Below are 20955 nucleotides of genomic sequence, written 5' to 3' on the forward strand. Positions count from 1 at the left end.
TATTTATTTAAAAATAATATAATATTTAAATAAAATTTAGTTCTAGTGCCATCTAACCACGAGAGATCTACCATTACGATAATACCTCAACAAAAAAAGAGTATAGGTGAGAACTGAAGTCTTACCCTCTAGTGCATCCATGTAAATAAAAAAATAATTATTTGATGTGTATATGTCATCAAGCTGAGTTGCTTTGCTATAAGCTTGAATTCTCATACAAAATGAAACAAATACCGATGGTGATATGAGTTTTCAGCACTAATATAGGAGAGAGAAAATAGTCAAGAGTATAGATTCTATTATCCGAAGGAGTATCTCACGAGGAGAACCTTTTCTCTCTAATAACTCTCACCTCTTCGGACGAGAAGGAAGTAAGATAAGTAAGAAACAGAGGGGAAATGATCAATGATCAATGACCAATCCAAACCCAAAGAGGGCTACGAGGAAGAGGAAGATATCTTAGAGAAAAAAATCAGTTAAGGAGTTTAACAAGGGTCTTAAAGCACAAAAGTAAGTCTAAGCTCAAAGTTCATGAGAAAGTACTAATGGAATAGAATCCCGAAGCCATATGATTCTTAGTGTTTGGTGCCAATCCTTTTATTTGCCATGTGGTTCGACTTAAAGGATAGCGTGATAGCCATGGGAGATAGATAGATCAGCAAAATTGTAATCAAGATGGAGCTCTCTGATTGGCTTCTGAAAAATCAATTATCCATCAATTGTCATGAATCATCAAGAACCAAATCAAAGATATTATAATCAAAGGTAATTCATAGCAATTATGCTCGTAAAGAATTGAGGTGACAACAATGGATTACATGAGTGGATTTGAATCGTCATAGTTCTCGTTACACTAACTAGCTGGAATCTAAAACGATAAATACAAACAACTCATAGAATGATGAGGCATGTGTAACAGAATTATGATGCGATCAAATTCAACCATAAAGCATCGCTCGATAACGATGCAATCAAATCCGATCTTGAAGCGTTCCTAATTATAATGTGGTCGAATCATACCATTAAGCATAGCTCGATGGCAACATAGTCAAATCTAATCATGAAATATCCTTAACTATGATCCAGTCAAATCTTATCATGAAACATCACTAGATGATGACATGATCAAATTCCAAAGTGAAACTTTTCCTAATAATGATGCTATCAAATCTAATCATAAACCATCGTTTAATGATGACACAATCAAATCAGTATATAAAATATCCTATAGTAATAAAATGATATAATCTAACCATTGGATGAAGACACAATTCGATTGTGATGCATTTGATAATTAAGATACGATTGAATTTATCCGTAAAGTATTGCTCGATGATGATACAATTAAATTTGATCATAAAATATCTCATAATTATCATGTAACTGAATTTAAGGATGACTTATTGTCCAATCAAATCTAACCAAAGTATTCCCTAAATACATTATGGTCAAATTATACTAAGAAGTACTTATCACCTTTAACATGATATTTATAAGATCACTCCTAAATCACTTCCAAACACTATACATATGAGGTGGCCAAAAACTTTGTTAAGACTTGTCTTTTATGTTTAATATAATTTTGTTCACTTTAAAATTAATATATACATCCACTTAAAATGCATGATCAAATATCCATTATTTGATATGAAAACGAGTTGTCCTTTTCGTGTGCCCACATGCCACATCGGATAAATAGAGTTTAAACTTTTCGTGTGCCCACATGCCACATCGGATAAATAGAGTTTAAATCTCTACGTAGGTCTCCTTCCGACTAAGAAGGTTAGACATCGCATGGCTGTCCACGTCAGTCATGCGCAGGCAACATGGCTCGCCCAGCCATGCCAGATTACCATAAGCCCTACGGGCCGAGCAACACTGTTATCAGTGGAAGGCCCAATTCGGCCCAGTATCAAACGTGGTAGATAACAACACTACGAGCCCGTGCCGTGCCGTCCCCTCCCTCTCGACTCGAGTACCGATCGCAGCGGCGAAGATGTTTCCGTTTGGGCGAAACCCGCCTCACTCTTCGAATAACGTAATACCCTTCTCTCCTTCATGTCTTCCGCTCCTTCCGACTCTCCTTGATCCGTGTGGATTCTCCTCTCGCTCTTTGTGCAGAAAGAGGAGGAGCCATGGCTCGCCCAGTGTTTGAAGCCGGAGAATTACCTCCCAGGAATGATCATCGGCTTCCTTTTGGGGTTGTTTCTGGATCTCTCGGCCACGCGCAGAGTCAGGGATCCCAGGGGCAAGTCGTCCTCTCGTCCCGGCAAACACCAGTCGATGTCGGCAGCCGCTTCTTCTTCTTCTCCCCGCGGCACCTCCGAAGAGCTCAAAATGGTACAGTTCTTTTCTCTCGCTGAAGTTTTGGAGAAGAGCGTGAAACTGTTGGCTTTGTTGCCCTATTCCTTGGTCAGGATACCTTCCAATAATTGTTTCCTTGATTTCTCTCCTAGTTCTTAATTTTCTCGTCTAGAAAAGATGGAGGAGGAATCCCTACTGTTGGTTAGGGTTCATTCTCGGAGGACGAGTGTGGAGAACATTTACCACGGACTTCAATTTCTTAACATAGAGTATTTTCCCGACAGAAAAACGCGATCTTCTGTGAGAAGATCTGGAGTTAATTCTTTTAAAATGCTTTTGGCTTTAACATTACATTTTTAGCTCAAGAGATATGAGACCTCTCTGTCGTACTAGGAAAGTGACTAGTGATGTTCTTTAAGCAGGAACTTATCCACTTGATTTTGATGTCAAGGATGTAGAAAGAGAAAAGATTTGAAGAAGTTTCAGAATCAGGAAACTGCATATTGATACATGTATATGCTATGCCGGTAGCCATTCATTAAATCAATTTAGGTAGCTGAGACAAGATTGAATGTAATGGTTATAGTGCAGGTTATCATAGGCCTTTGCATTTGATATGGTCAAATTTGATCGCCAATTCAACGAGAGTCATAATTAAATTTTATTAAAAGGGGTATTTATGTAAAACTTACCTAACCGACCCCTATTAAGAGGTGAAGAGGCCGGCTAGGGTTAGGGTTGGTTGGGAGGTTGCTTCTTAGAGTAGGAGTCTTATTAGGAGTTGGTTAGAAGTAGGAGTCTTGAGTAGGAATCCTATTAGGAGTTGGGGTTTAGAAGCCCTATAAATAATCATGTATTTATCCTCTTTTGATAAGCAATAGATGAATCTTCTTAGCAGCCTTTGAGGAGCAACTTGAAGAAAGGAACCCCTACAGAGTTCCAAGGAGACCGATCCCCTAAAGAGATAAACCCCAAGCTTAGAATCTACTAGAGTTCTAACAATTAGTATCAGAGCAGCGTTCTTGGCATCTCGCTGCCCTTCCACAACCATCCATCAGCCATCCATCAGCCCTCCACAGCCGCCCAAAGCAATTCCCAAAATTGCTTAAAATATCATCGTCGAATTCCGCCGTCATCTCCACCACCGCGGATCATCCTTCGATCATCCCGTGAATTGCAACAGGTTTTGGTTTCCTATCTTACTGCTGCTGCAATTTAGTTATCCTTATTAAAAAATCCAGCCATTCATCAGCCCTCCACACTTGCCCAAAGCAATTCCCACAATTGCTTAAAAGATCGTCGTCGAATTCCGCCGTCATTTCCACCATTGCGGATCATCCTTTGATCTCCCCGTGAATTGCAACAGGTTCTGGTTTCCTACTTTACTGTTGTTGTAATTTAGTTATCCTTGTTCAAAAATCTAAAAAAATCGTTTTTATATTGCTGCATAAACTTTTCGTCGTAAAGTTTTTATCTCTACGACGAAAGATGCATTGCAAAATTCCAACCGCATAACACAGTTTGTTTGATCTTGCTACTGCGTTTTTTCTATCCAAATCTCTACGAAATTTTTACAATAGCTTTGATACTTCATAACAACGGATTTCCCTTTGGTTTTGTCAAAAAATTCTCAATATAAACCATTGATCTTTTACGTCCAAACTGTTTCATTAAAAAAAAATTCAATATAAACCACTAATCTTTTATGTCCAAACTGCTAGATGCACCGCAGAATTCTAGCCACATAAGCACGGTTTGTTTGAAGACATGGAGGAGGAGGTCTAGGAGCATGAGGAAGAGGTCGCGGACGAAGAACAACTGCCGGTCGATATTACGATGCATGCCCTTGTCGGTTACGCGAACCCACAAACGATAAAAGTGGGAGGACTTCTGAAGCAACAACCTATCACTGTTCTTATTGACACCGAGAGCACTAATAATTTTATGAACAATAAGGTTGCTATCCAGATGGCCTTACCTATCAAGAATTGCAGCTGGTTTGACGTTAAGGTCGCCGACGGACGAAACTGTTGTTGTAGGATCAAGAGATAATTGTAGATTTATTCCTCCTCCCTCTTGGTGATTACGAGGTCGTGCTCGGCATCGAATGACTGACGACATTAGGTGATGTTTCCTAGAATTTTATGAAACTAATTATGAAATTTTATAGTAAGGGGAAACATGTGATACTGCATGGAAAACGTGGGGGCGACATAACGACGATTTGCACACGACGAATGGAGAAGTTTTGCACAAAGCATGCAGTGAGTGGCTTTTTGGTACAACTTTAGCAGCAAACTAAGGGAGAGCCAACAGAATTTGAAGATCCAAACCTACTTCTTTTGCTTGCTGAATTTTCAGATATATTTGACGAACTGCGCAACCTACCTCCTACCTGTCGGCATGATCATTGTATATCGATTCTTCTGGGCAAACCTCCAGCAAATACTGGGCCATATCGATATCCACATCTTCAGAAGGATGAAATAGATAGGATTGTAAAAGAGATGCTCGAAACAAGAGTTATTCGGTCAAGTTGCAGCCCCTACTTTTCACCGGTGCTCCTCGTACGAAAGAAGGACGGAACATGGCGAATGTGCGTTGATTACCGATCTCTCAACGACATAACCATCAAGGAAAAATACCCTATTCCAGTAGTAGATGAATTGCTTGATGAATTAAAGGGAGCACGAGTCTTCACAAAGCTGGACCTTCGATCTAGGTATCATCAAATACGAGTGTGCGAAGAAGACACACCGAAAACCGTCTTTCGAACACACAATGGTCACTACGAATTTTTGGTAATACCCTTTGGTCTCACCAATGCTCCCTCCACCTTTCAGAGCCTTGTGAATGACATTTTCTGGAATTATCTTCGTAAGTTTGTGCGGGTTTTCTTCGACGATATCCTTATTTACAGCCATTCTCTTGAATGTCATTTTCAGGACTTACGACTTATTTTGACGATTTTGCGAGAACATGTTCTTTTTGTCAAAAAATCGAAGTGCAGCTTTCTTCAACAAAATGTGAAATATCTTAGGCATATCATATCAGAGGAAGGTGTGGCAGTAGACCCCTTCAAAATTGAAGGAATGCAAAACTAGCCTACCCCGAGGAACATAAAATCGCTACGCGATTTTCTTGGTTTAACAGGCTACTACCGCAAGTTTATGAAAAACTATGGAAAGATCAGTGTACCCCTTACTTCTTTGCTGAAAAAATATGCTTTCCAATCGTCGGACAAAGCCACCATTGCCTTCGACGAATTTAAAGTCGCAATGATGACAACGCCCGTACTAGCGCTACCCGACTTAGACAAGACTTTTGTTAATGAAGTCGATGCCTTCGAAGTCGGAATTGGTGTTGTACTAATACAAGATGGCCGCCCGCTCGCTTATACCAGTAAGGCATTATCTCCTTCCCATCTCAAGATGACTATTTACGACAAAGAGATGTTCGCGATTGTGCATGCGGTGACCAAATAGAGACCGTACTTGATCGAGCGACGCTTTCAAATCAAGACCGACCATAAAAGCCTAAAATATTTCTTGGAGCAAAAGATATCTTCCCCCGAGCAGCAAAAATGGGTAACAAAGCTTCTTGGATATGATTATGAAATAACTGACAAAAAGGGGAAAGAGAATATTGTAAAATTGCATGGGATGCCGAGATCTATTGTAAGTGATCGTGATAGGGTTTTCACAAGCAAATTTTGGACAGAGTTATTCCAAATGCATGACATTAAATTGAAAATGAGTACGATATATCACCCATAAACCGACGGCCAGACTGAAGTGGTGAACAGGTGCTTGGAGACATACCTCAGATGCTTCACTAGTGACCGACCAAAAGAGTGGACAAAGTGGCTTCCCTGGGCCGAGTGGTGGTATAATACAACTTATCATTCATCCACAAAATGTACTCCCTACGAGGCTATGTATGGCCGACCTCCCCCTATGATCCCAAAATATGTGTTGGGCACCTCTAAAATAGAACAAGTAGACAAAGAACTACAGGACAGAGACAAAGTGTTGAAGTTACTAAAATATAAACTCATTGCAGCCCAAGTAAGGATGAAACAACAATATGGTCAACACAAAGGCGAAAGAGAATTTTCAGTAGGAGATCGAGTCTTCCTACGACTCCAGCCATACAAACAAACATTAATTCAGACCAGAGCATCTATAAAGATTTCACCTTGGTTCTATAGACCCTACCAAAGTTTGGAGTGCATCAAAGCGGTAGTATACAGATTGGACTTACCCGCTAGCTCTCGAATCCATCCAATCTTCCATGTGTCGTGTTTAAAGCTCAAGCTGGGACAAAACAAGACAACCCAAAGCCATCTACCAATATGACTGCCCAAGGAGAACTTCAGACCCAACCGAGTGCCATTATTGATCGACGGATCGTGACTCGACGACAACGACCCACTACTGAAGTGCTAATACAGTGGGCGAATCTACCAGCAGAAGATGTCACTTGGGAGAACTATGACGACTTGAAGATCAAATTCCCAGAATTCATGGATCGTCAGCCTCGAGGACAAGGCTGATTTGAAGAGGGCGGGTTTGTTAGGACTCTAGCTAGGAGAGTCCTAATTGAATTTTATTAAAAGAGACATTCATGTAAAACCTACCCAGCCGACCCCTATTAAAGAGGTGAAGAGGCTGGCTAGGGTTAGGGTTAGTTGGGAGGTTGTTTCTTAGAGTAGGAGTTTTATTAGGAGTTGGTTAGAAGGAGTCTTGAGTAGGAGTCCTATTATGAGTTAGGGTTTAGAAGCCCTATAAATAGTCATGTAATCATCCTCTTTTGACAAGCAACAGATGAATCTTTTTAGCAGCCTTTGAGCGGCAACTTGGAGGAGGGAACCCCTATGGAGTTCCAAGGAGGCCGGTCCCCTAAAGAGATAAACCCCAAGCTTAGAATTTGTTAGGGTTCTAACACTGATCCCTTTTTTTTAGTATATCGTGTCTAAAAGAGAAGAAGTGGTTGAGTATTTGGAACTTGGAGTATGAAAAAAAAAAATTCGAAGAGTAAAACGTTGGTATTCTAGATCCTTTGTCTAACTTTAGTTCTAAGGTAGATGATTTGTGTATCTTGCTTATTGCAAAACTTATTATTATGTCATATTTTTTGCAAAGGATAAGTGACAAAGACGGTATTCAAGCCTAGGACTTTGCAAGGATCTGTCAAAGTCTATACCAACTAGGCCAACTGGCACATTCAAAATATGTCAAATGAGGTTTCGAACCCTCAACCTTTGGTAAATTAGTTTGGTACACCACCATCAGGCTATTGCTTAAGGTATAAAATATGTAGGATGAGGTTTCAAATCCTCAACCTTTGGTAAGATAGTTTGGTACATCATCACGAAACCAATGTTTAAGGTGTAGATATGTCGGATGGGGTTTCGAATTCTCAACGTTTGGTAAGTTAGTTATATTTTATCCTTTGGAGCTAATGTGTATTCAGGGTTGATGAATTATGCGTGGTCTTTTTTTCTTGTTTGTCCCTCTCTATTCAAGTTACAGAGTTTAAAGAAAAGAAGCTTAAGTTTGCTTGTTGCATCTCAAGATAAGCACAATAACTATTCATCACTTGCAAGAGAGGATGTTCAAAATCATAGTTCTCAACTCCAGGTTGTTCCTAGGACAATAATATGTCTAATGATTACCTTGTGATGTATTAACGATCTATTCTAGTGGGTGCTTTTATCAAAGTAGTTTATTGATAGATTTATATCTTTTGTTGGTTTCATAAAGTGGATATGTCAGTTCACTCTTTTTTGTGAGAGGAAGATTTTACTTCTTATTGCAATTTTCCATCAAAACTTATTCAGATATTTTCTTCTTGCTCTGTTGTATCTTACGCTAGTAGAATAAAATAACAAAGAAATCCTTGTTCATAGTTCTTAAAAGAAACAATGTGTGTGCGGTGAAGCTGAATCTAACCTTGATTCTTTTTAATCTATGTATATCTTTGGTTGGCCCATGCAATTGTTGACAGTAAGCTGTCATAACCTAGCATGTGAGCTGTCATGTGGCCAAGCGTGGATGACAAATGGTACCTTCCATGTGCAGGTTCTAATTGTTCGACAAGACCTGAAGATGGGAGCCGGAAAAATTGCCTCTCAATGTGCCCGTGAGTAGATGGTTTTGTTTTATTATATGAGCACTTAATTTTTTATTAGTTATTTCATCACTTGACGAACTTTTTCAATTTGTTTGGTATTTCATGTGAATGAGAGATTGTTACATCTGAAGGCCATCATTAACGATTAGTAGAGTTTGATTAATGAAACATGAAATGAAAATATTTTTATTTCCACTTTTGGCAATCATATAACCTTTTAAGATAAGTTACATCTCAATTGCCACGTTTGTATAAACTTTTTAATGTTGCTTTAGTCTTGTTTCTAATAATTTATGATTTTCTGACACTTGTCAAGTTTTCCGCTTAAATGGAATTGTATGCACAATTTTATTTATAAGGATTTATTGTATCTAAGCATCCATCTTTAATAATTGCAGACCCTGATGAATGAAACATTAATTGGAAACATTTACTGCAGCCTATTTTTTCTCTGGATAGCAACTCTGATATACAAAACTCAGTTTATCTGGATTGTCACACCTGTACAAGTTTTATTTTCCTTTTTCCCTTATTTCCAACTAATTATGCCATCTTCTGAAATGACAGATGCAGCGACTGGCATGTATGCAGAGTTGCTTCAAAGGTGCCAATGTATTTTTAAATAATTTATCATCTGAATTATCCTTGAAGAATGTTGGTTGTTTCATTACTTTACATACTTTATCAACTTAATTGTTTCCTTAACTCAAATATAATTCTCTTTGCTGCTGGGGCCATTGCTTGTTTGATGGTTCACTCTTCTTCGCGGGTACCAGTGAATTTGATGGTTTAAATCAAACATCTAGACTTTTAATGTGTTTGTACTGGATAATTTTTATCTCAATGCTTATCTATGAAGGCAAAGCAATCACATAAAAGCTGAGTAGTAACTTGGCTATATGTGCTTTTAAGTACCCAATAAGACATTTAGCAAGAAATGTGAGGCAGGCTACTTTTTTCTGTCAATGAAAATCTACATATCATGATGAGTGCTAAAGCAGATACTAACTTGGGGCATGTATTTTGGCTTATTTTGTAGTCTGTACAGTATGTACTCTTTCATGATGGTATTACTCAAAGTCTCAAACTGCTTAGATGTATTAAATATGTTCGAACCTTCTAAGAGCTTGCATACTATATGAAAAAGAAAGCTATGCAACAAGTACTTCTCTTGCATTATCAAGGGTTGCTATGCTGGTTTGTATCTATGGGTATTTTGCTTCTATTACCTGCATTGTTGTTATTGCTCAATTTGATCACATTTGTTAGCCATTATTCCATGGTCACAAGCATCCTAGAAGAAATCTGAAGGCTCACTAGCTCCTCTTTCTTGCAGCCATCGCTCTCTTTTGAGACAATGGGAGCAATATGGGCAAGCTAAAATAGTTTTATCATGCAAGAATCAGCAAGAGATGTACGTACGAGTTTCTCTTTGATTCTTCTTTCTATTAAATGTGCATCATCTGTAACCTTTTTAACTGCACCTTTCTAGGAATAAGCTGAAGGAAGCAGCAGACCATTGTGGCCTTCCAACTTTTGTGGTTGCTGATGCAGGGCGTACACAGGTTCACTTCTGGGTTTTCTCATTCATGCTAGATAATTAAAGATATGACTGGCAAAGTGATGATGATGATAAAACTTGCTTAAACCTCCATTCTGATTGACTCGATATATTGTAAAATTCTTTGACATTTGGTGAAGAGTAGTTACATGGTAGTGTACCTTTTCATCAATCAAGAACCTTAACTTTTCAAAGCTCCTGTTGCTATTGCTGGTCATGCATCCATGGTCTGAACTGTTTATGAGCCAGCACAAAAGAACTTGTCCAGGACAGTGACCAGTCCACAAGGCCAATGACCACTTTTTCCATGCCAAATACTTGGACACCCATGTCCAACACCCAGTGGAACAGGAGTCTTGATACCCACAAGGTGATGCTTGACTCCCCTTTTACATGAAGCAAGAGTTGAGACTAATTGTTGAGATGGGCCATTTAATTTCCCTGATAATTGCCGAACACATGGGAAGGGTCTTTTTTAAATAATTTTTATGGGTCGTCTATTTTCTATTTCGTAGTTAACATGTTTTGGATATGGTGGCCTATAGATAGTGGATGGTTAACACTTGAACCTCGCATGGGAAGCTTCTACTTCTAATCAATGTGAAGTAGCACCCATTTAACTATAACACCACACATTAATAATCATGATCGTGAGAGCATAAATCGATAATGGTTCACATGCAAAAACAACAAAAGCTTCTGAAACTGATTTACACACACACACACACACATAAATACATGTGTGTGTGCGCATGCGTGTGTGTTCAAGATCATTTAGTGTATTGTATTAGTTAGTTGCTATGGCATGCCAATATGTTGTATCCTCATCAAAAAATGATTTTGTAAGTGCATATATATATATATATATATATATATATATACATGTGTGTGTGCGCATGCGTGTGTGTGTGTGTTCAAGATCATTTAGTGTATTGTATTAGTTAGTTGCTATGCCATCTCAATATGTATCCTCATCAAAAAATGAGATTATAATGTCGTGCAGTAAATAGTTCTGACTTTCCAACTCTGCAACCCCCCCTTTTTCCCTATACTTTTTCTTTTCCCTAATCTTTAGTGAAATATGCAGCATAATCACATGAATGATTTTTGTAACATAGTTTATCTAGATTTGTTTTTTCTGCATCATCACTGCGTTTAATTTTTAAATGGTCTCTCTTTCACAGGTTCTGGCTGGATCAAGGACAGTTCTTGCCATTGGACCAGGTTCAATTCTCATTTAACTTTTTAAATTAATATTATGTTTATTTTTGGTCTATACTGTCACACAACATAATAATTTCCATATCCCCTGATTCCCTTCTTCCTGGGGTGGGTGGGGGAAATCAGCATCCCTTTTTGTGTATACATAACACTAAAATATTAGCTTTTTGGAAGTATTACATGCTTATAATTTTTCCAAAGAGCAACATTTATAAGATGCTTTCATTAGGGAGGAAGGCAGACATTGATTCTGTAACTGGGAAACTGCATCTGCTGTAACAATGTGGGCACCCATGATGGTAGGTGCAGCAGGCCACTTGGTTCTCTTTCATCTATGCATATATTTATGAGTATTTCTTGCAAGTTCTTATATGCTGTACATTATACAATTTTTTTTCTTTCTCTGCTGATGTAAGATTTTTATAATCATACAAAGAATTCATCCATTCTGTATACTGCTTTTGGTTTCACTGACCCTGTTCTACAATCTGCCACAATGAAAGTTCAGACAAATACAATCAGCTAATGATATGCAATAATGATTGCAAGAGAAGTTCATGGAGGATCTAGTGCCTAAATGATTTCAAACCTTGCAAAACTCAAATTGGGAGATGAAAAGCATAGAGAACATGATGGTAGTATAGCACAAATGTTTGAAAAAGCTTCACTGAGTATGAAGTTTTGTCCTTAAATTATAAAAATGAGGGCTGATAAATAACCACTAAGTTTCTCAAAATTATTGATTAGAAATTTGATGGTTAACGTAGCCCTTGACATTCTGGTCATATGTGCCAATTTGTTTTAATATGTATTTGTCTTAGCACATTAACTATCATATCCTAGGGCATGCAACCTAAGTGCAGACAATACACCAGTGAAGCTACCAGTTATCTGAGTTTGAAAAACCATAATGCATCTGACATAGTTTGATTGTGAATGTTTCACCCATCAGTTTGCATTACAAATGAATAAAATGGAACCTTTGCAAAGGAATTGCCTGACATTTTGCTAAAAGGCTATACAGTTTTGTGTAACTATGATGTAGCCAGATATTTTAATGCATGATATAGTGTGGCATGAACTGTCGTTTTAGTAATATTATTGTAGAAAAAATCAGCAGGACGTATGTAATTATAAGAACTTTTCCTTGATGCTTTGCATCATAAAGGATTGGATAATACAATTGAATTTGTGACAATTGAATGGCACCTCTTGCACGCTGGTTATGGGGGTTTAGGTAGAGTATGCTGTTACATCTTGCATTCAAATCATCAGTTAGCAGTGTTGGCTTTGCCATTCAGACAGCATTGGGTCTAAGGGCAGATACTTGTTGATAAAATTTGAGGTGGCTTTGTACCAAATATGGGAAGCTAATAAAATTGATTCTAGTTTTTACATCAAACATTCTTTGTAGTGTTACTGATCAATCGTCTACATGGTAATTAGGCCCAAAACCATGTTTGCTGCATTAGCCAGTATTCCATTTAACTAGATGCTTATTTACCATGAAAGTGGTTACTTTTATGTACAGAAATTTTGGCAGATACATCTTAAATGGCAGAAGAAATGTTCCCATGTCTTTGCTGTAAGTTCAGAAATTCTTGGAAAATGCTCTGAGACTGCAAATGGCACTGAACCAACGACATGGAATTTCCGATCTCATGAAGGCTATGGAGTCAGTTGTGCTGAATTGCTCAACTGCAAGTTCCTCAGTCGAGATAACAACCATCATTCATCATTTACTTATGACAATTAAGGAATTGCAAATTGGCACATCATTTTAATTAAGAATTTCACTTTAGTATGTGACTTTGTGTTATTCACTTTAGACGGTTTTCTTTCCCCAATTGATGTAGCTTTGGTTACTATTTTCGTTTTTAATTTCTATTCCTTGTCATTTTTGTTGGGACATCAGCACTTGCAAGTCATCTGGTTTCATGCATCTGTGTTCTATGTTGGAGTGGTATGGGAATCTATCTTTAGGAAGCAGCAATAATCCTCTGCGTTAACCTTTTTTGCAGCAGCAGAACAATGTGGAAGAGCATTTGGTGGCATATAACTTGACTTGGTAAGAAGGCTTATATTTTTAGATGTAGAGGGTGCAATTGAGGTGGCCACTTGATTTGGTGATTTTTTTTTTCTTTTTTTTTTTGTTTCTAGAAAAAAAATGCTTGAAGCATAGATAATTGACATAACTTAGACACCACACACACACACACACACACACATATATATATATGTTTGTATGCATATCCCTGAAAGCCAAAAAAAACCTTATATGAGTATTCATGTAGTTTGTTTTCATGGTTATCATTTGATTGTTATGTTATTAAGAGTAATCTCAGTTGAAGAAACTGTTAATAATCATGATTAAGGAGAATTTTTGATAGATGGGTATTAATAATAATTTTTTAATAAAATGATAAGTGATGAAGACGAAAATGATTTATGACCTTCCGTGAGTCCACAAAAGTATTTATCAAGTATTTAATAGTTTTAAAAGAAATAAAGTTTGGAAACCATCAATGGTAACTAAGTTTGATATATTATTACTTGTTGTAGCCTTTTTAGAGTGACATGCTATATTTAAATAATAATTCTTTAATGACAAAGATGTTATTTGTGAACATCGCAAGGATAAATAAGGAATTTCAATTTTGTTCCACTCGGGAGCTTGTAATTATTTCCAAACCCGCCGTTCTTTTGGCATGCTCGGTAATTTTCCAAACCGACTCTGGAGTTCGACGGTTTTGCCGTTGTTCGAAACGGCCGCACCCGCGCGCCGTTCTTTCGTTCGATTATTAATGTTTAGGCTCCGGAAGAAGAGGAGGGATCGCCATCGAATAGGAGACCCTGAGCTCCCCGACGGCGCGGAGCACCGAGTCCGCGCGTCTTTCGCCTTTGTGCTGTGACCTCGGCATGCCGATCTTCCCCGACCGCGGCACCGCCTCTCGCTTCGCCAACGCGAGTCAGGCCGCCACCGCCTCCGCCCTCTGGCGAGACACCGGCATCTCGGCTGACCTCCCTGCACCTCCGGTCTTCACCCTTGATGACCGCATCAGATTCTTCGGCATCGGCGATCTGCCGTCCCCGCCGTCGGATCGGACAGGATCTCTCTCCCCTTCCACGTCCTCCTCTTCCTCTTCCTTCGTCCGGAGAACCAGGGCCGAGATGAGCGGTTCTCGCGCTGCCGAGGTTGATGGAGAGGAGAGAGAGACGGGCCGCGGCTCGCCGATAGATGGGTTAATCGAGCCAGGGGCGTTGATCACTCCGCCGCCTCCGCGGCCGAGAGAGATTGTGAAGCCGGGCTCGCAAGGATGTAGCATGCAGAACGGAGGGCTTGGTGCGGATGGGTGGGTTACTGTTTATGGGTATAGCCTCACACTCTTGCTTCTCCTATTCTTTCAGTTCTGCTTCTTGTCTGTTTCTTTTGCTTTCCTATTTCCCACGATTGCTGCTAGGTCCTTTATGCCTTCTTTTAATTTAGTTGTATATAAGGCATCAATAAGATAAGTTTGACTAGATTGAACTCAAAAGTGATGAACGACCTGTTTGGTTACCTATAGGCAATAATACATAGTATGTAGATGAAACAACATAGGAAGATGATTGGTTTAATGGGTCTGGTATAAGACAGGATTCCGAATCATGCATATGAACTAGTTAGCTGTGCGTGACAGATTAACATATCGAGAAACGTGCTAAGCAAGGAAATGAATTGTGTAACGATCTTGCAGCATCTTCTATTATCAGAATTAGAAAATGTTGGTCAGTTGTCACAAGTAGCATATGGGAAATGATGTTGAGCTGGTGCAGCATGAGAAGGAAGACTATGGATTTCAACAGGAAGTATCCTGTTTTTTCTTTGAGGAAGTGTGCAGGAAACTCTGATCCTTTTGAGTTGAGAAAGGCTGCAGTGTGTAAAGTTTGGATGAAAAGGAATAGCAGGTTGTTTAAGAACAAGATTATTAATTATAAATACAGAACACATAAATTAATTAAACAGGCTGTTATGGTGAAGTGTGTTTGTTACGGTAAGTAACTGTTTAGCCGTGGCGTCGGGGCCGTCGCGGCTTGGTTCGGGGTCCGAATGGCGGTGATCTCCGTGGGGGCGCTCCTCGGGGTCTCCTGGCGGCCGAGCACGGTGGTTCGGGTCGGCAGCTCGGGTCGGCGGGTCGGGTCGGTAGCTCGGGTCGAGAGGCAGCTCCGTCGCAGCACCGGGAAGAGGCAACACCGTCTCGCACCTGCACACAGGTCGGGCCGGGAGCTCGGCCCGACCCCTCCGATGATCAAGTTAGCAACGTGGAGGGGGTTTAGGAGGAGGAGAAATCTCCGTGTGTTGAGTGTGTCCTCCCCCTTTTGTTCAGGGCTTCGGGGTATTTATAGAGGAGGTTTGATGTTACTCGACGTAGCTGTCTGTAGGGCAGGACTGTACCTTTGGTGGCGTCTGACATTGCCACTGGGGCTGCGTGGGAGACCGGGGGATCGCAGGGTATGGGCGAGCTTCAACCGTTACCTGCTTCTGTCTCGTCCGGCTGTGCTGGGTCTGCCATTTTTTGTCATATCATATTCCCCCCCCCCAAAGGAAGCCATGGCTCGGCTTTGGATGGAGGGGATTCGAGGCGTGGCTTTGATCTTTAAGTGGCGGGTCTCTCCGCGGTTCATGATTGAGACACATGTCTGGGGCGAATAGGCCGCGCCGCAGAGGCGCTTTGGGTGGCATGAGGTCGAGGAGCACGTCTCGGGCGGGCTGGCCGCGCCGAGGAGGTGGTCTCGGGGACATGCGTCCGAGGAGCACGTCTCGGGCGGGCTGGCCGCGCCGAGGAGGTGGTCTCGGGCACATGCGGCCGAGGAGCACGTCTCGGGCGGGCTGGCCGCGCCGAGGAGGTGGTCTCGGGGGCATGCGGCCGAGGAGCACGTCTCGGGCGGGCTAGCCGCGCCGAGGAGGTGGTCTCGGGGACATGCGTTCGAGGAGCACGTCTCGGGCGGGCTGGCCGTGCCGAGGAGGTGGTCTCGGGGACATGCGGCCGAGGAGCACGTCTCGGGCGGGCTAGCCGCGCCGAGGAGGTGGTCTCGGGCACATGCGGCCGAGGAGCACGTCTCGGGCGGGCTGGCCGCGCCGAGGAGGTGGTCTCAGGGGCATGCGGTCGAGGAGCATGTCTCGGGCGGGCTGGCCGCGCCGAGGAGGTGGTCTCGGGGACATGCGGCCGAGGAGCACGTCTCGGGCGGGCTAGCCGCGCCGAGGAGGTGGTCTCGGGCACATGCGGCCGAGGAGCACGTCTCGGGCGGGTCTCGGGAGGCGTAAAGCCGAGGACCGAGGAGCACAACGCAGGCGGGGTGACCGCGCAGGTGTGGTCTCGGGAGGCGTAAAGCCGAGGACCGAGGAGCACAACGCAGGCGGGGTAACCGCGCAGGCGTGGTCTCGGGAAGTATGGAGCCGAGGGGCACGACGCAGGCGTACTGGCGGCGCTGGTCTGTCTCGGGAACATGGAGCCAAGGAGCACGACGCAGGCGGGCAGACCGCGCAGGCGTGGTCGCGAGGGCCATGCGACCGAGTAGCACGACTAGGCGGGCAGGACGCGAGGACGTGGTCTCGGGTACCATGCGTCGGAGGCGGATAGGCCGCACCGAGGTAGATCTCGGCAGTGATCGGCCGAGGTGCTCGGTGCATGCAAGCTACGACCGAGGGACACCACTCAGACGGGCAGGCCGCGCTGTGGTGGGCTCGGGCCGTCTACGACTGAGCCGTGCGAATGCAAAAAAAAAGGGGGGGTTAGGCCGAAGCTAACCGTGAGTCAAGAGACAGTTAGGTAAACATGAAGCCTTCCCTTGGAAGAGACTGGGGCAGGGGCTTAGATTTCTTTTCACGAGTACATCGGGTAGCCATCGCGGATGCTGGGCCTCTCTTATGGAGCCCGCGGTCGGAGGTCGTCCCTTCTTCTCGTGGCCGCCCAGGTCTCCGCTGCGATGTATCGGTTAGCCCGCTGGAGCATCTCCGGCACCGCCGTGGGAGGTCGCTCTGCGAGGGACCAGAGGAATCTGGAGGGTCGCAAGCCTATCATAAACGCCTGCACAAACAGAGAGGGGTGAGTGTCCGGTAAGCACCGGATTTGCGTGGCAAAGCGATCCACAAAATGTGGGAGGGGCTCATCCTCCCTTTGTTTGAGTCCGAGGAGCAGCGCCGCGGAGGGCTTTGGCCGGGCATGGGCTATGAAGTGGAGCTCGAATTCCTTGGCGAGCTGGCCAAAGGAGGTGATCGTTCCGGTCTTCAGGCCGCTATACCATGTGCGGGCCAGACCCCTCAGGGTCGTGGGAAATGCCCTGCACATTAAAGTGTCTGACGTTCCATACAATGCTAGTTGGGCACGGAAAGCGGCGACATGGTCCGCTGGGTCAGTGGAGCCATAGTATGTATCCAAAGAAGGGAGCTGGAAGTTCGGGGGAACCGCGTGATCTCGTATCTCTGGTGCGAACGGAGATCCCAAGTTTGCGTTTATCCCGAGCTCTCCCTCTGAGCTGCAAAACTCCTTCTCTAGTTCGTCGAGCCGCTGACTAAGAAAGCGTAGCTGGGCTCGCAGGGAGTCTGTTGACTCCGGAGGTAATACCTCGGGCTCCGGGCGGCCGCTCAGGTCTGCCATCACTAGATCCCCAAGTGGGGTCGGTCGGACCCGAGGCGAAGCGGGAGGCTCCGGAAGCATCACGTGGGCCCAGGGGGGCGGCTCCTGTTGCCGTAGCGGTTGAGTCATGAGCGGGGATGTCGGTTGGGAGACGCGCGAGATGATGGTTTGCACCATATCCGTCAGAGCTCGGACTTGACGAGCGAGGTCGTGAAAGGCCTCGGATGACATCGGCGAGGGGACGCTCGGAGCGCCCTCGGGCGGAAGCAGGTTCGGGTTGTCGAATGAACCCCAGTAGCGTTTCGAGGTTGCGGGGAGGTCGTCAGCCCGCGGCCCGTCACGCACGGTCTGCGCCCCTGCTAAGAACGATCCCTCGATAGGGAGTTCGTCGGGATCAGTTTGAGGATCCCTTGACATTCGGGCCCTTCCTCTAGCGCCATTCTGTTACGGTAAGTAACTGTTTAGCCATGGCGTCGGGGCCGTCACGGCTTGGTTCGGGGTCCGAATGGCGGTGATCTCCGTGGGGGCGCTCCTCGGGGTCTCCTGGCGGCCGAGCACGGTGGTTCGGGTCGGCAGCTCGGGTCGGGAGGCAGCTCCGCCGCAGCACCGGGAAGAGGCAACACCGTCTCGCACCTGCACACAGGTCGGGCCGGGAGCTCGGCCCGACCCCTCCGATGATCAAGTTAGCAACGTGGAGGGGGTTTAGGAGGAGGAGAAATCTCCGTGTGTTGAGTGTGTCCTCCCCCTTTTGTTCAGGGCTTCGGGGTATTTATAGAGGAGGTTTGATGTTACCCGACGTAGCTGTCTGTAGGGCAGGACTGTACCTTTGGTGGCGTCTGACATTGCCACTGGGGCTGCGTGGGAGACCGAGGGATCGCAGGGTATGGGCGAGCTTCAACCGTTACCTGCTTCTGTCTCGTCCGGCTGTGCTGGGTCTGCCATTTTTTGTCATATCAGTGTTGATCTGTATATACTGTGCAGTTGCATAATTTGCTAAGCGATAAAATTTTTCTTGCCGAAAAAGAAGCTTATTAGCTTGTATAGGGATCTTGAGTGAGATGGGGTGTTGTGCAAGCAAAGTTTTCTGAGGTGTTGGAGGTGGGTTTAAAATCTTCAGTTTAGGTGCTTTTGATGCTCTATTTAGTCTATTGTATTGATTATATGTATTTAGACCAATGTTGAAAATTTCACATTGTATATAAATCAATCTTAGATGTTCAGTGTTTTCCTTGGATATAACCTCTGAAAATATACCTGTGATTTTTCCACATGAGGTACATTTTACTGTAAATGAATGAGTTTTTATTTAACAGTAGTATATGTAAAATTTATTATAACCAATCCCTATCTTTCTTTCTTCAAATGGATTACCTGTTTGTCCTGCATTTGAAAAAATATATCTCGTGTGAAATTTACTTCCATTTGTGCGTTGTTAAACATTTCTTGCTTCTCAAATCTTTTTTTCTTTAACAGTGTCATCCATTTGTCTTTACTGATTTAAAATCTGATATTGCAAGCCTGAAACATTTAGGTAATGTGATTAGCTTAAGGGTACATCCATCTCCTCCTTATGTTGTCCTAAATGTTCTTATTGTTGCTTGCATCTTGGGTTGAATAAAGAGTTTTGCATACTGTGGAAAATTTCACTAGACATATTAAAGTGGAAATATCAACGTGTGGGTTCAATCAGAAGAAATAACCATAGCTAGATTTACATGTTCAAGAAATTTTTTTGGCATATCTAGTTGAGAAACACTTACAATGTTTTATATGCAGACTTTGTACATCTAATGGTTGAGTTATAAATCTTTTTTTTCATCAGATTTCCCCCTAGTGATACCAATATGGTGTTACGAGAGTTTGAAAAATGTGGTGTCATATCAAAGCATGTACATGGACCAAGCAATGCTAATTGGATACACATTTTGTATCAGGTAATTGTTTTGTGCTCATTTTATATCTTTCAACTTGCTGAAGATAATAAGTCTCTTTGATCTAATTCCCCACTGTGGAGAGCAATTGGCTATTCATTATACGTTATGCAAACTGCTGCATGGTTGATCATTCCAATGTTCTTGTTACTCTGAGTTTCCTTCCTTCAATTTGGTCTTGTTTTCATTTTAATGACAATTGTAGATTTTTTTTATTGTAGCAGCACAAGAGATAAATGATGTTTGTTCATGTCCAGTGTTTATTGATATATTGGTCATTATGAGATTGGCAAAGTTGTTATCAAGTATGCATGTCAAAGAGTTGTCTATCATCACATGGTAGTCTGTCCCTTGTACTTATGTTGTCCTCATGCACTGAACCCACATTTAACCTGAATCAGAGACTCTGCAACCAGACACCCATTTGCAATTGTCTTTTTTGTGTAGTATAATTGTCGAAAGTCATCTATTCCAGAATAATTTTGATATGTTTGTCGCCTACTTTCTCTGGAGAAGCTTGCACCCGTTCTGAATGTGTCTTAACATGCTCTTTCACTTTGCAGAATCCCTCTGAAGCTCAAATGGCTCTTAAGAAAAATGGTATGCAGCTAAACAGTCTGTTGATAATTGCGGTGAAGCGTATAGATCCAATGCATCGTCATCATCTGGATGAAACATCTGACAGACTCAATCGCGGAAGTTTCATGGTTTCATTACCCTCCAAGTCAACTACTTTAAATAGCTCATCGACTGGTACTCCATCAACAGTCCTCACTCGCGCCCATCATCAACAGTCTATTGCGACTCCAGCAACATCAGCTTTGTCTAAAGTCATGGACTTGATATTTGGCATTTGAATCGGAGTTGCACCAATATTTTTATACATGGATTACAAGTCTCTCTTTAGGTTCTTTTTGCTCTGTTGTTAACATTCTTTCAGTATTTTCAGCGTCTGTTGTAGAAGGATCGGTTCACAAGCTGAGGTACTTCTCTCTCTGTATATATGTAAATATATAAACCGATGCCTAAAGTATATCTCGTGAGGGCAAGGCGGTGGCCTTTGTCCTTTTTTTGCCCCCTTCATTGATCAGTCCATGTTCTTCCTGCTTCATCCCTTCTTGCATGTTGGTTTATTTTTTTGCTAGACTTCAACTAACATGGTCGCTCTTTTCGTCTGCTTGTAGAG

The 20955-nt window shown here is 42.6% G+C and overlaps 1 protein-coding gene across 4 annotated transcripts; it reads left to right on the top strand.

Annotated features, from left to right (window-relative positions):
* Positions 1–1933: 1933 nt before the first annotated feature.
* LOC103980925 (nuclear pore complex protein NUP35) lies at positions 1934–20852 on the top strand. Of its 4 annotated transcripts, XM_009397459.3 has the most exons (9): positions 1934–2038; positions 2122–2340; positions 8388–8448; positions 9007–9043; positions 9776–9853; positions 9932–10004; positions 11185–11224; positions 11451–11520; positions 12753–13163. In XM_009397459.3, exons 1-8 carry the CDS (start codon positions 1997–1999, stop codon positions 11498–11500), a joined length of 600 nt encoding a protein of 199 aa, XP_009395734.2. In that variant the 5' UTR covers positions 1934–1996; the 3' UTR covers positions 11501–11520; positions 12753–13163. The 4 variants fall into 4 exon arrangements, with proteins under 4 accessions (XP_009395734.2, XP_065005645.1, XP_065005648.1 ...); XM_065149573.1 differs by lacking the exons at positions 1934–2038; positions 2122–2340; positions 8388–8448; ... (1 more) ...; positions 9776–9853; positions 12753–13163 and adding exons at positions 13243–14592; positions 19661–19772; positions 20333–20852 and having other exon boundaries at positions 9974–10004; XM_065149576.1 differs by lacking the exons at positions 1934–2038; positions 2122–2340; positions 8388–8448; ... (1 more) ...; positions 9776–9853; positions 12753–13163 and adding exons at positions 13243–14574; positions 19661–19772; positions 20333–20852 and having other exon boundaries at positions 9974–10004.
* The last annotated feature ends 103 nt before the right edge of the window (positions 20853–20955 follow it).

This window comes from Musa acuminata, chromosome BXJ3-4, assembly GCF_036884655.1.
Source record: "Musa acuminata AAA Group cultivar baxijiao chromosome BXJ3-4, Cavendish_Baxijiao_AAA, whole genome shotgun sequence".
Lineage (NCBI taxonomy): Eukaryota > Viridiplantae > Streptophyta > Magnoliopsida > Zingiberales > Musaceae > Musa > Musa acuminata.